The 14240-nt window shown below is 45.2% G+C and overlaps 1 protein-coding gene across 2 annotated transcripts in view; it reads right to left on the bottom strand.

Annotated features, from left to right (window-relative positions):
* VCL (vinculin) overlaps window positions 1-13366 on the bottom strand; it is a 93024-nt gene extending 79658 nt beyond the window's left edge. Inside the window, exon 1 of one of the 2 annotated variants that reach the window (XM_087702331.1) lies at window positions 12995-13366. In XM_087702331.1, the coding sequence (XP_087558457.1) occupies window positions 12995-13162 (168 nt within the window). In that variant the 5' untranslated portion in view covers window positions 13163-13366. The remainder of the gene's footprint in view (window positions 1-12994) is intronic. The other variant, XM_087702332.1, reaches the window with a different exon arrangement.
* Window positions 13367-14240: the final 874 nt, after the last annotated feature.

The following is a 14240-nucleotide window of genomic DNA, read 5'->3' as shown; positions in this document are numbered from 1 at the left end:
GATTCACCATCATGGCTATAGGCGTTCCTTTCAATAAAAATATCTGTATGAGAATAATACATCAGATGAGTCATAGGCAGAAATCCATTTCCTGAAGCTGGCAACATGGCCAATTCACACAAATTTTCCAGACATCAATTAACAATTAACCAGTGGGACAACTTTCCTCCAGAAGCTGTGACTTTTCCAACACTGAAAGTTTTTAAGAAGAGAATGGACAAGCATTTGGTATAGGGCTTCCTCCCTGAGCAGGGAGTTGGACTAGAAGACCTCCAAGGTCCCTTCCAACTCTGTTCTTCTATTCTATCTTAAAAAATCACATCAATGGAAGAACTTTGCCCCAGAAAACAACTATCTAGAAGTAATTCTAAAAACAGATGCTCTGCTGAATCCTTGCCACAATTGCTTCTGAAAGTTATCAACCACAAACACCACAAACTGCTTTTTCAACCAGTATGCTGCCAGTTTCCCTTACTGGGCTAATTTCAAATCAGTGAAATCATTTCTATCTTATTTCCTGATTTGAAGTCATGTCCTCATCAGGTTATGAAGGGGTGGGGTATACAAATACATATAAATACATAATTAATGTACATTACTTACATACATATATATGGTGTAACCTATGTACGTAAGTACATAATGCGAAGGGGAGGGGGGAGAAGTATACAAAAACAGTGCTTTCTACCGCACTAGTGAGGCCGCACTTGGAGGATTGTGTCCAGTTCTGGTTACCACAATGCAAAAACAATGCTGAGGTCCTAGAAAGAATTTAGAAAAGAGCAACCAGGTGAATGTTGGAAGTGTAAAAGTAAAGAATGGACTTTTTATCATCTATGGTGGAAATGTGATAAAGCAAAAAAAAAGTGTAATTCATATTTTAATACAAAAAAAAATCTTTAAAATGGAGATAAAAATGAAACCAGAACTTTTCCTTAGAATTAGAGAAAACATGTGGAACTTTGGTATTATATAGGTTGACAGCAGCAAAACTATTGTACGCATAAAAATATGGAAGCATGATTCGATTTTTACCATGGATGAATGGCCGCAGTTTTTTTTTTACTTTTTACTAGCGATTTAAATTGTGATTTAAATCAAGCTGATTTAAATCAAATCCACCCCGAATTTAACCCCACGTTCAAAATATGTGAGCCCACAATTAGAATACTTTGAGCCCAAATCCATAATCTGCCAAGCATTTCTAGAATATAAACAAATCAAAATGAACAAAATAAACTTGATTTGTGGTCAGGTCAAAAATCCACTCCAATGTCCTGAATTATTCCACCCTTCCCCAGCAAGGACATTGATAAAACAAAGAAAATTCAAAATTCAAACAACAAGGCAGCAGAAAGTTGTTGCATGACATGCATGCAGAGAAATACCTAAATTAAATTAAAAGTTAATTTAAAGGCCCAAGAAACAATAATTGTCAAGAGTTCAGGGTGAGTTATTTCAACAAAGAACAGTGCCATTTCTGTCTAATTCTTTTAAGATCGCTGCAGTGCAGACTTTTTTCTTGAATTATTCTCATCAGAATCTTTAACTTTGTTCTTGGGTTTTCCAACCCCAACTCCAAGAGGACAAACTTGTCAGGAGATTGTAAAAGACTCCAAAAATATTGGAGATTTCAGCACACCCACCAAGTAGTCCAGGGATGGTTTCGATTTAAGAAAGAGCCATTTGTCCTTCCTGCCACTAACCAGCATTCAGTCTGCTTACTCAGACCTTCTACTACTCTTGCAGCAGGCCCACAGCTAGGGAGCAATGTCTTGTGCCATCCCCCCACCCCATAAAAAAATCACAGGAAATTATTTTTGCTCTATAAAGGACCACAATAGGCAATAGACAAAAGCACCAAGAATCCCATTAACCACAGCAAGGCAGGTGCCAGTGAATAAGTATTAGCTGAAACAATAAGGGATGGTCAGCCAACTTCCAAATTCCCCCCTTTGGGAGGGGTCCCAATCAGAGGTAGTATTCACTTACTTTCCCTACCGGTTTGCAAATATGAGCATGCATGCGGGCACGCTCGCTTCGCCTGCACGTGCCCAATCCATGCATGCGCTCGGCCTTCCGTGCATGCGCTTTGTTCACATGCACAGCTTGCACACATTTGTGTGGCTTGAAAACATGCCTAAATAGGACTGCATAGAGCCGGGGCAGGGGCACGCGTCTACCGCATGAGCCCCACCCCCTGCACATGCACAGCAGAGACCCGGAAATCAGCGGGAGGCGTGGGCGCATATGCGGTGGAGCTGAGCTGGGTGCCATAGGTTCGCCGTCACAGGTCTAGACAGTCACTTATCTGAAATAGTATAGGTTCTCCTGCTCGAACAGGGGGGGTAGACTAGAAGACCTCCAAGGTCCCTTCCAGCTCATCCATTCTATTCTAGGAAGTTTTAAGAGCCGTGATATGCACGTTTACCGTCATCCTGGAAACTTGAGTACAAGAGGGAAGAAAGATTGAAAATCCACCCTAATGAAATCTTCATAAACAGCCTCTTTTGTTTGCTTTGGATTGAACCCAATTTAAGGTCACGCTTGCTATCTGAGAGCGGTTCTGTGCCATCTACAGCTGTGAGGCCGAACGGAAGCCAGTTTTCCCCAAAAGGATCTTCACTATCAAATTGAGTCAGGTGGAAAAAAAATACATCCAGGAATACATGGCAGGGGAAGGTCATAATTGTTAATGAAAAAATTGGATGCCGTCCATGACATCTTCACTCAGCAAAGTGATTAAGAAGGCCAGGGCAGCACTAGAGCTATCTCCATCTTGGTCAATCTGTCTATTTGATGAGTCAACCAGATGAGGGGAAAGCCTCATATTTCTCTGCAGATGTAAGATGTTGGCAACCAAGCCAAGGCTGTACTGTACTTTGGCAGGCCAACAAATCCGATCTGGCTCCAGAATATTTTAGGAGCATAACTCTAAGAGAAGGGCGTTAAACTCGATTTCATTGAGGGCCGCATCAGGGTTGTGTTTGACGTTGGGGGGCTGGGATGGGCGTGGCCAACTCATGTCACTCGTGTCGGGGGTGCCTATGGGCTCCCCAGCTCCGTTTTTGGCTGTGACAGCCACATGCAACCCTCTGCCAGTGAAAACAGAGCTTGGCAGGGCTGAAAGATGGCCCTCCCGAGCTCCGTTTTCACTGGCAAAGGCACCACAGGCCAGTCCTTCACTGTTTCTAGGGTGGCACCTTGTGGGCCGGATCCGGCCCTTGGACCTTGAGTTTGTCACCCCTGCTCTAAGGTTATTTCCTGTTGGTCAATCTTCAAGGAAGTCCTCTTCCACTTCTTCCATCTATATATATCAATGGCTCTGTGCGTGCGTGTGTGTGTGTGTGTGTGTGTGTTCCACCATAACTCTGGAACGCCTCGAGCAATTTCAACCATACTTGGTACACAGATGACTTACTCTCTGGAAAAAAATACTGTGGGAGTAAGACACACCTAAAACCCCCTCAGGGTATGTGTTCTGTTAAGATGCAGCCTGTTGTGCCTTAAAATGCCTTCTAATGTACTGCCACAAAATGGCTTATACTGTACAACGCAATGGAGTTGCCATGATAACGGCATCACAGTACTCCACAAGGGGGCTCCCTCTGGTAAGGGGGGAAATCCAACATTAGAAATTACGTTTGGTCCGGACGTTTTCCCCCTATAAAAAAATACCCGGGCAACGCTGGGTTATCAGCTAGTAGACTCTATTTTCCCCTTGCTGCAGCTAAACAATTAAAGGAAACAAATGAAGCTTCCTTCCTCTTATTTTAGACAAGGAAAGACAAACTCCTGTCTTCTTAAATCTATTCTTTACAGAAACATGGCCTAAGTGCAACCAGAGGGCGAGATATGGGTTTTTTCTCTCAGCCACCTACCTCCATGTACAGGTAGTCCCCAACTAACGGCCTCAATTGAGCCCAAAAGCTCTCTTGCTCAGTGAGACATTTGTTAAGTGAATTTTGCCCCATTTTACAACCTTTCTTACTAATTAGCAACACGGTTGTTAAGCCAATTTGGCTCCTCCCCTGACTATGCTTGTCAGAAGGTTGCAATGGGGGATCACATGAGCACGGAACCAGTGGCCAAGCATCTGAATTTTGATCACCGGGATACTGCAATGCTTGCAAGTGTGAAAAATGGGTCATACATCCCATTTTTTTCAGTGCTGTTGTAACTTTGAATGCTCTCTAAATGAACTGTTATGGGTCAAGGGCTACCTGTGTAGACAAGCTCCACCTATAGCCAGTAGCATCACAGAAGAGGGGGAAAAAACAACCACCCACGTATGTCCAAAACTAGGATTGCTCAGGATGTTCAACATGTGTTTGAACAGCACTAACATCCTCAAATGAACTAGAGTTTACACCAGGGGTGTCAAACTCAAGGCATGCGGGCCAGTCCACAGGGCCACCCTGGAAACAGTGAAGGACCAACCCACAGTGCCTCCGCCAGCAAAAATGGAGCTTGGGAGGGCCGTGCGCAGCCCTCCTAAGCTTCATTTTCACCGGCAGAGGGTTGCAGGTGGCCGTCGCAGCCGAAAACGGAGCTCAGGCCACCACAGGCACCCCCAACTTAAGTGACGTTGAGTTGGCCCCGCCCACCCCTGCCCCCCAACACAACCCTGATGCAGCCCTCAATGAAATCAAGTCCCGGTTTTACACAGCGGACAACTTGTTACACTACCCAAGTTCATATTACACAGTAATTGAAATATGATTAATAGATTTGTAGTTTAACAAACCATTCAAACCTTCTCATTCAGTGACACTTCTCTCAAGTCAGGAGGGAATGGATTTCTGTACAGATATTCCTCGACATAATAACAGTTCATTGACCAACGTTCGAACTTACAACGGGACTAAAAGAGTGACGTCATGGACCGTTAGGATGGCCAATAGCTAATTAATGTGGTCATGTGACACCATGCTTTACAGCCGACTTGCTTAGCGATAGAAATTCTAGTCTCAATTACGGTCATAATTCAAGTACTACTTGGAATGCACGTTCAGGCTTACTTTTAAAATAAAAAAGAAATGATATTTAACATTAGCACTGACAATAGAGATGTATATAATTACAACTATAATAATCAACAAAAATATAAATATGCTAACCTAAGAAGAAAGTTAAAGCCTTTTGGTTTTATTATTACTATTGCTACTATACTATCATTATTGTTATTAGTTTGTATGTTAATATCTAATACCACTCTTTTTTTCCATCTTTTTTATTTGTAAATGGCATACCCTAACAATGCACTGTTTTCAAAAATATGTTTCTGAATAAAATTTATTTAAAAAAAATAAAAAAATAAAAAAGAATAGGTACACAGAGGGCCCCGAAGTATTTCACGCACAAAAATTTGGAAAAACCGAGAGTAATGTCAGCACACCAATCAAATAGATAGTAGCTTGGCGGCCTGGGTTGCTGGAACTGGCAGTGACCCAGCCCTGCCACGCCCCCAGACTGGTTCTCCCAGCAACGCCATAGGTGCTACCATCTTTTCCTTTTTAGTTGTACTGCACATGCACGCAAAGTGCACACCAAGCGTGCGTGCAAAGCGCATATCAGGCACACCCCTGTGCAAACTGGAAATAGCAGCTGCCGGAACCTACCCCTGCAGTACTCCCAATTAAACTAGAGAGGAAACATGACCAGATGAGTTACTTTATTGTAGGGCTGCATTAACACAATCTTGAAAGTGTGAAGGTGCAAATTCCCCACCATTGCATTTAACCTGATTCTGATCTCTTGGGGCGGGTCCATACTAAAAGTTTCTTTCTCTGACTGTTAAGCCATTGGGGCCTCCTCCCTCTCTTGTCTCTTCAGTTTCCTAGGGAGCATCTCTTCTTCCCCTCATTCTCAAGGCAATCCCCGCACTCCATTACAGAAAAATTCATTAGCTGATGGAAGGCTGCTCTCTTTTGGCACACTTAAAGCAACCTAGTGAAATCATGGCAGATATATGTCTATGGAGATTCTCAGTCATCCAGGTGTCCCAAATGGCAGATATATAGGTATTCCTCACTTAAAAATGCTAATTTGGACTGGAAAATTCATGGTTAAAGAATGGGAATGAAAATGGGAATAGAATAGAATAGAACAAAAACTTTATTGTCACTTTAAATGTACACTAATCAACATACATTAAATTTTGTTCCATTCAGCTCTGAAAAGATAACCATTAGGCATACACACACATATATGACACAGAGAATCACAGTACATTTATGCATGTACATGGCAAAAAAGAAGAATGCAGTAGAGTTTACAAGACGGTTGGCCTAAGGAAAAAAATGTTACAGAATTGGGTAGTCCTGCTAGAAATACTTCGAAACCTCCTCTTAAAGGGGAGCAAAAGAAACACACCATAAAGTGAGTGTGTGGGATCTCTAAAAATGCTTCAAGGTCTAAGCACACAGCACTTGTAAGCAGTATCCTGAATAACAGGAAGTGGGCTTCCTATAATCTTCTCCACTGTCCTCACCACTCTCTGTATAGACTTTCTATCTGAGGCACTGCAGCCCTCAAACACAATGTTGAAGTTTGTTAAAATGCTCTCAATCGTACCTCTGTAAAAAGTGGCCAGGACAGAAGGAGAAAGATGTGCTCTCCTCATCCGATGCAGGAAATGCAAACACTGGTTTACCCAATAATTCCATACTGAAAGCCAGTATAGTGGTTAAAGCACTAAGATACAAACCAGGATACCCTGAGTTCTAGTCTTGCCTTAGGCCCAAAGTTGGCTGGGTGACGTTGGGCCAATCACCTCTTCTCAGCCCTAGGAAGAAGGCAATGGCAAAATCTTGCCGAGAAAACCAAAGACTAGTCCATGCAATCACCAGGAGCCAATCAAGACTCAAAGGCAGACACTGCCAAAAATCCAACTAAAAATTAACATCCATAGCAGCAGCCAGCAACAGGGTAATCAGCCTCTTGCAAGAGAAAACTCTATTTCATTCAGGAAGGATTCATATTGCATCAAAAGTATCAAAAATGTGCAAAGGATGAAAATCCCAAACCTTTGGTGTCTATCAATCTCTACTGTTATATGGCTTAATTTAAACAAAAAGAAAGAAAGAAAACATGCTGAAAAGGAAAAGATATCAGCTTCATGAAAAAGAAGAAAATCTTAAAACAGTTTTCATCAATACAAAGAAGTGTAAATCATAAAATTAACTGGACCTATCAATTCATCCATTTTATATATGTATTGTGGCCCACCAGCTGCCAGCAGAGCCAGCAGCAGACTCGGACGATCAGGAGATTGGGGAGGAACTTGGGACAGTTCTGGCGCCTGGGGAAGGCTCTGATGGATGTTCTGTGTTGAACACAGAGATAGAGCAAGGGCGATATTTCCCAGCCACCGAAGAGGCAGCTGCCTTTGGAGGCTGATATGAGTGAGGTAGAAGAACAGCTGGGGCCTGTTCCAATTGCATGCATGCGCAGAGCTGTTAGGAGACGAGAACAACTGAGGATAAGGAGCCGACTTAGGAAGAAAGGCATATGTGGACGCTGAATGGGGAAAAAATGGAAGGAAAGAGGAGTGTTGGTTGTAGGAGACAACAGTTGGGATTTCTGAAGATTTTGCTCATCGTGTTTTGTGTCACAAAGACTGCTTGCTAGAACTTAATTTGCAGCTTTGCAAGGAACTTATAAGGTCTGTTACTGCAGTTAACTCCTTGATGGACCATTGCCTGGACTTTTCGGTGGGTGAATGCAACGAAATCACAAGAGGGGTTTTTCGTGAAAAGGAGTCCTTGCTTCTACTGAGGCTGGGTTAGAATAATATGTGACAATTAATGAAGTAATAAGATAACATATATCTGAAAACAAAACAGTAAATTAAAACTGGTCAAAATGACTAGGAAATGTATTGAAATGTAAGATTATCACTATGTGCCAGCATAAAAGCTGGGTAATGTAACAATACATGTTTTACAGTTTCAACAGTTCTACCAAACGTCAAAGCATATTTGCAACAAAACCTCTGGCCATAGAAGCAATATTGGAAAATAAGAAATAGAAACCAAAATAAAACTTAGAAAAACGATTGGCTAAAACCCAGGGCTTCATTTATCTTCCAGCATGCCTGTGGGAACTAGCCACACCAATCATGGAAGCCATTTTGTGAGAGTTTCCATAATAAGCTTCCAAATGTGCCCTTGAGCTGACAAAGATCAAAGACGGCTTACTTCATAAACCTAGGGAAAAAACGACAGTGATAGCATAATTGACAAAACTGCTGTGATACAGGGGCAGAAACCATAACTGGCATCTAGACGTAACTCATATAAAAGCAGATTAAGGCAATACAAGGGTGCAGACAAGGAAATTATTAGAATTTTGTCAACAACCAAATTCATAGCCTTGAGTCAATTGAAATCTTAGTTCGACTTTTCGAACAAAAAAGAGTGGGAAACTCCCTTATAATTTATTTTTAACCTCCAGATATTGCCAGTTCACTCCCTCTACAAGAGCTATCCTAAAATGGACACTGGTTAAATATATCCGCTAGCTGGACTGGGATGAAAGTTGTTGGGGTCTGATAAAGTGGGAACACTTTTGATGAACATCTTACCAAATTCCTGTGGTGAACACAAAACCCTTTTGAGATAAAGCTGTCTAAACAGAGAAAGGTTAGAAGGCCACAAACGCCACACTGAACTCCTTGGGACAAACTAAAATCAAATAAAAATAATGGGATGAGAAAAATCTGAAGTATTTACCGATCGGCAAACTGGAGCTCAAGAGCTATAAGCAGCTTTCTAATTGTGACGACCGAAAATGGACCACAAGTTCTGCCATTTTGAGGCGGGGAACAAGCCAAGCCCTAAAATTGGCACAGTGCACTTCAGAAACAGCCTTCCTCCCCCTCCCCAAAACCCCTTTTGAGAAGTCATAAGGAATCATCTGGTCAGGATCTGGCTCTCAAAATGTGTGACTGGAGAATACTGGGCCATAAATCATGGTCCATCTCTGGTTTAGCTTCTGGTAGCAAAGGAGAAGGGAAGACATATTTGGAGATACAGGGAGTCCTCAACTAGCCATGATTCGTTTAGTGACCGTTTGAAATAGCAACAGCACTGGGGGAAAACGACTTAATGATTGTTTTTCACACTTAAGACTGTAGCAACTGTTCTGACTGAGGCTTCCAAAGAGCATGAAGCAAACTCCTTATCCCAAAAAAAACCCTTTTATTATTGACTGTGAATTCTGCTCATCCAGCAAAGTTTTTCATAGGAGGATTTACAGTCACAGATCTTATCTGGCTTGGAGAGCTGACAGGCCAATATCTGCAAAACTTGGCAAGGAGCCTTGGAGAGTCACGAGTCAATTAAGCGAACTAATTGTCTCCTGCAAACTCCACTCCCTTTTCGATCCTCTTTTATTTCCTCTGGGAGGGGCCATTCACCATCCACCTGTGATCTCACTCCCAAGTCAGCCCTTATTCCTTAGCTGTTCCCTTTCTCTAGCAACTCTGTATGCACACACACTGGGAACAGGCTCCAGCTGTTCTTCTGTCTCACTGACCTCTGACTCAGAAGGCAGCTAAGAACTGGCATACGGCTCTGGGCCCCTCTCTGCCTCTGACACCGAGCCCTCATCAGAGCCTTCCCCAGACTGGCCCATCTTCCTCCCCAACCTCCCCACTGTCCGAATCTGCTGCCAACTCCATTGGCGGCCCACAACAGCAACTTCCCTAATGCCACGTGATCGAAATTTGGATGTTTGGCAACTGGCATGCATTTATGACAGTTTCCACATCCCAGGGGACATGTGATCCTCTTTTGGGACCTCCTGATAAACAACGGAGAAGCCAAATTCACTTAGCACCCGGGTTCCTAACTTAATAACTGCAGATTCACTTCACAACAGTGCCGAAAGCTGGCTGAGGAACTCTGGGAGTTGAAGTCCACAAGTCTTGAAGTTGTCAAGGTTGGAGACCCCAGCTTATGTTAAGCTACTCAGGAGCTTAACATAAGAGAAAAAATCCTGCAGAGCTCCCCAGGGTAGCTGGCTTTCATTTGCAAGCAGCGCTCAAAAAGTGGGGTGCAAGGAGAGGGGTTTGGGGGGGGGGGACCAAGCAGGAAAAGAGACGCCTTCAGTCACTCCCCTTGCAGAGTGAAATGGACTCAGCCCTGGGGAAAAATGTTACACTGCACCCTTTATTTGTAACTGTTCCTGCCTATTGTGACATTACATTAATTACATCATCTGGCCCTGAGCTGTTTCTGGATCTTTTCAGCAGGCAACAGAGTAATTCAGAAGCTGGGCAGAAACGCCTTTTTTTAATCTGAATTTCTTTCTTCCTTTTTTTAAAGGAGTGATGGTAATTCAGAGAGGGAGAAACCCCTTTGGACAAAGCGTTGAAATGGAAATCTAGAAAGTCGATGAATATCTAATGCAGGAGTCCAAATAGGCAAGGTGAAAAAAATTCCTAAAAAGAGGGAAATTAACCCTAGAAGTTGTTTTAATAGGTAGTAACATAAACAAGGGACGTGGTGGCTCAGTGGTTAAGATGCTGAAATTGTCGATCATAAAGGTCTGCGGTTCAGTGGTTTGAATCCCTAGCACCACGTAACAGAGTGAGTTCTTGTTACTTGTCCCAGCTTCTGCTAACCTAGCAGTTCAAAAGCATATAAAAATGGAAGTAGAAAAGTAGGGACCACTTTGGTGGGAAGGTAACAGCGTTCCATGCGCCTTCGGTGTTTACTCATGCCGGCCACATGACCACGGAGATGTCTTCAGACAGCACTAGCTCTTTGGCTTTTGAATGGAGATGAGCACCGCCCCCTTAAATTTGGGAACGATTAGCACATATGTGTGAGGGAAACCTTTACCTTAACATAAATGGGTTTGCAGAAAGTTGGAGAAGGAAAAATGGAGGTTTGAGGAAAGCTAACAGCAGACTGAGTGACGGGTTGGATCAATAGGAATTTTCAGGCCAAGTTTGAGACACTGAAAAAAAGCATTTGCACATGAAGCTCTTTTACTGCTTGGTCCCCCACCAGCCAGACCAGACCAGGAAATCCACTCCCCAAGAAGATTAGGATTACTTTTACCAAAATGGGCAACAGAATCTTCTGGAGTTTAAAAATGCTTTGGCCTTTTTTCCTGTTGATCTCCATCAAGGCCATCTTCCTTATTCTCTACACCAGGGGAATCAAGCTCACATCGTCACATTGTAGTCATGTAATGAATCACAACTTTTCCTCCCTATCACTAAACCGGGAGTGGGCATGGCCAGTGTATGGCTCATCCGGCCTGTGGGCCGTGCGTTTGATACCCCTGCTCTACAACAATGGTTCTCAACTTTAGGTCTAGATGCCTAGACTTCAACTCCCATAATTCCCCAGCCAGGATTGGACTCTACGCTTTGCTCACACAAAGACAGTCATGTTGTACTACACCATTTGGTAGTGCTGATGGGGGGGGGGGGATGCACCGGCAGGTAACTGGGATCAGTGGGGAGCGGAGTTAATTCCAAGACGGCCTGACTTTTTCCAACACTCCTCTTTACTTTTCACGCTCAGCATGCAGGGCAGGGTCTCTAAGATCCAACAAACCATCCCTCTGGTGTAGGACGCCTTGGCCATCTGAAAAGAGGCCAAAAGATCCCACCCAGGAACTGAGGAAACCATCCTGCTGGGACAGAGCAGCAAATAAAGCTGGGGAAGCACAAGGGACAGCAAGATTTGTGGGGAGGAATAATAAGAGAAGCCAGGAGGAGCTTCTAGGACTCAAACTTGGCAACTTTAAGACTTGTGGACTTCAACTCCAGTCTTAAAGTTGCCAAGTTTGGGGACCCCTGTTCTAGGAGAAATGAAAAGGCAACCTGGACATTGGGGAAAGAGAAGGCTCACTGCATTGAGTGAAGAGTCAAGGCAAGGGCCCCTGGAAGCAGCCCTTACTCATGTCCCAGGCAGCCTGGCAGGCTCTTTCTTGGAAGTACAGATTAATAGAGTTGGAAGGGACTTTATAGGTCATCTAGCCCAAACCCAACTCAAGCAGGAGGCCCTACACCCATGTCGGATCAGGAAGGTCTTACAAGCAGTGGGGAAAAATGAGCCAATTTACTCATTCCTTTTTTAAAAGAAAGAAAGAAAAGCAGTTCCCTGGGGAGGAATCCGTTCCCAGGCAGAAGAAAGAGACTCCGGAGGGTAGCTTGGCCAGTCATTGGAAGGCGTTTGAGAAGGAGAAAAGCAGGCAAGGAAACTTCTCAGGAAGATCCAGAAGCAGCTGATTCTCCTCTGTGTTGGAGGGGGGGAGGAGAAGGAAGGAGGGGTAGGGAGATAGTGAAGGAAAGAAGAAAGGGAGGGAGGGCAAGGAAAAGAATGGAAAAGAAAGTAAGGTAGAGAAGGAAAGAAAGTAGGAAAGAAGGAAGGGAGGGAAAGGGTAGGGAAGGGTAGGGAGGAGAAGGAAGAAGAAAGGAAGGAAAGAAGGAAGAGAAGGTAGATAGGGAAGGAAAGAAGGAGGGGGGAGGAGAAAGGGTAAAGAAGGAAGGAACGAAGGAAGGAAGGGAAGGTAGATAGGGAAGGAAAGGAGGGAAGGATGAAGGAAGGGAGGAGAAGGAAGGAAGGGAAGATAGATAGTGAATGAAAGGAGGGAAGCAGGAAGGGGAGGAGGGAGGAGAAGGAAGGAAGAAAGGAAGGAGAGAGGAAGGGAAGGTAGATAGGGAAGGAAAGAAGGAGGGGAGGAAGGGAGGAAAGGAAGGAGAAGGAAGGAAGGAAAGAGGGGAGGGAGGCGAAAGGGAGGAAGGAGGAAGGGAGGAGAAGGTAGGGAGGAAGGAAGAACCCGGCTTTCCCGAGAACGGTCTGCTCCGGGCCGGGGAGGGCGAACCAAGAAGTTTAGACGGGACTTCGCTCGCGGTTGCAAAGCCGCCTTCCCCCGATTGCCTTCCCCCAACGCCCCCCAAACCTTTCAAAAGCCACCCCCATCGCCGGCCACTCCCAACCGGATCCCCGCCTGCCTCCCCTCGGCTTACCCGGACCAGGTTGCTGACGGCGGCTTGCACGGCGGCCACCGGGGCGTTGAGGTCCGGGATGGCCTTGCCGTCCACCTCGCCCTCCTCGTGCATGATGACCAGGTGGGAAATCTGCTGGGCCACCGGCTCCAGGATGCTCTCGATGGTGCGGGTGTGGAAGACCGGCATGGCTGCAGGGAGAGCGGCGTCCAAGAGAAGCGGGCAAAAAAAAAAAAAAACTTTCGACGGCTGAGCCGCTTGGCCCGGGACCGAGCGCTGGGCGCTTTGGAGAAGTGTGGGACTTGGGGGAACGGAGCCGCAGCCGAGCCGGGACTTCCCCCTCAAAAAAGAAACCTCGCTTCGCCTGGCTCAACCCTCCGCTCCGCAGACCTGACCCCACGCCACGCCCCTCCCCCGCTCTGGTCGCCTCTCCGCAAATGACGGACCGCGAGCCCTGCCCTGATTGGAAGGGGCCACATTCCGACTCCTCCCACCCACCGCCCTCCCCCCCCCAGCTCCGCCACTGGCCGTCCCGGGCTCCGTGTGACGTCAGGCATTCTGCAGTCCATATAAGGCGATGATTAAAGCCGGAGCCTTCGGGATCGGCGGGCGGGAGAGGGAGAGGATTCCAGCGAGGGGGAAAAAGCCAGCGCCCGCCCCGCCCCGCCTCGCCCCTGGAACTTCGCTGCTGCCGCGCGTGGGGCGATCCCCTCCGCGATCTCTTCCCCCCTACGGGCACCTTCTCTTCCCTGGGTTTGCTGCGGGGTTTTCATAGGTGCGCGCGGGAAAAGTACGCGAGTCCCGCTCGCTTTAGTTGATGCTGGAGATGGGCGTTGCAATAGCTGGGGTGGGAGTGCATTTTTATTATTTTTATTTATTTATTTAGTATTTAGTATTTAGTATTTTATTGTCACTTATAGGCCGCCCTTTTCCCTGAGGGGACTCAGGGCGGCTTACAACTCATGGGAAGGGGGTGCAAGACAAAACGTAAAATAATATGTGAATACAAATAATAATAGCAATAAAACACAACATTCATTCAACATTCGGGTGGGGTGTATTCTTTGTCAAGCATGTATAGGATAACAGGTGTAAGTATAAACGTGATTATTAATACATGAAATGGATATGAATATTAGGACAGGGAGGGTAGGCACTTTGGTGCACTTATGCATGCCCCCTTACAAACTTCTTAGGAAGGGGGTGAGGTTGACAGTAGGCAGTGATGGCAAACCTTTTCAGCACCAAACTGAAGTGCATGCCAGAA

This window comes from Thamnophis sirtalis, unplaced genomic scaffold (assembly GCF_051295495.1).
Source record: "Thamnophis sirtalis isolate CommonGarterSnake01/CBP01778 unplaced genomic scaffold, rThaSir2_p1.2 scaffold_15, whole genome shotgun sequence".
Classification (NCBI taxonomy): Eukaryota; Metazoa; Chordata; class Lepidosauria; order Squamata; family Natricidae; genus Thamnophis; species Thamnophis sirtalis.
Note: the sequence above shows the minus strand (reverse complement) of the source record. Positions and strands in the feature narration are given on the sequence as shown.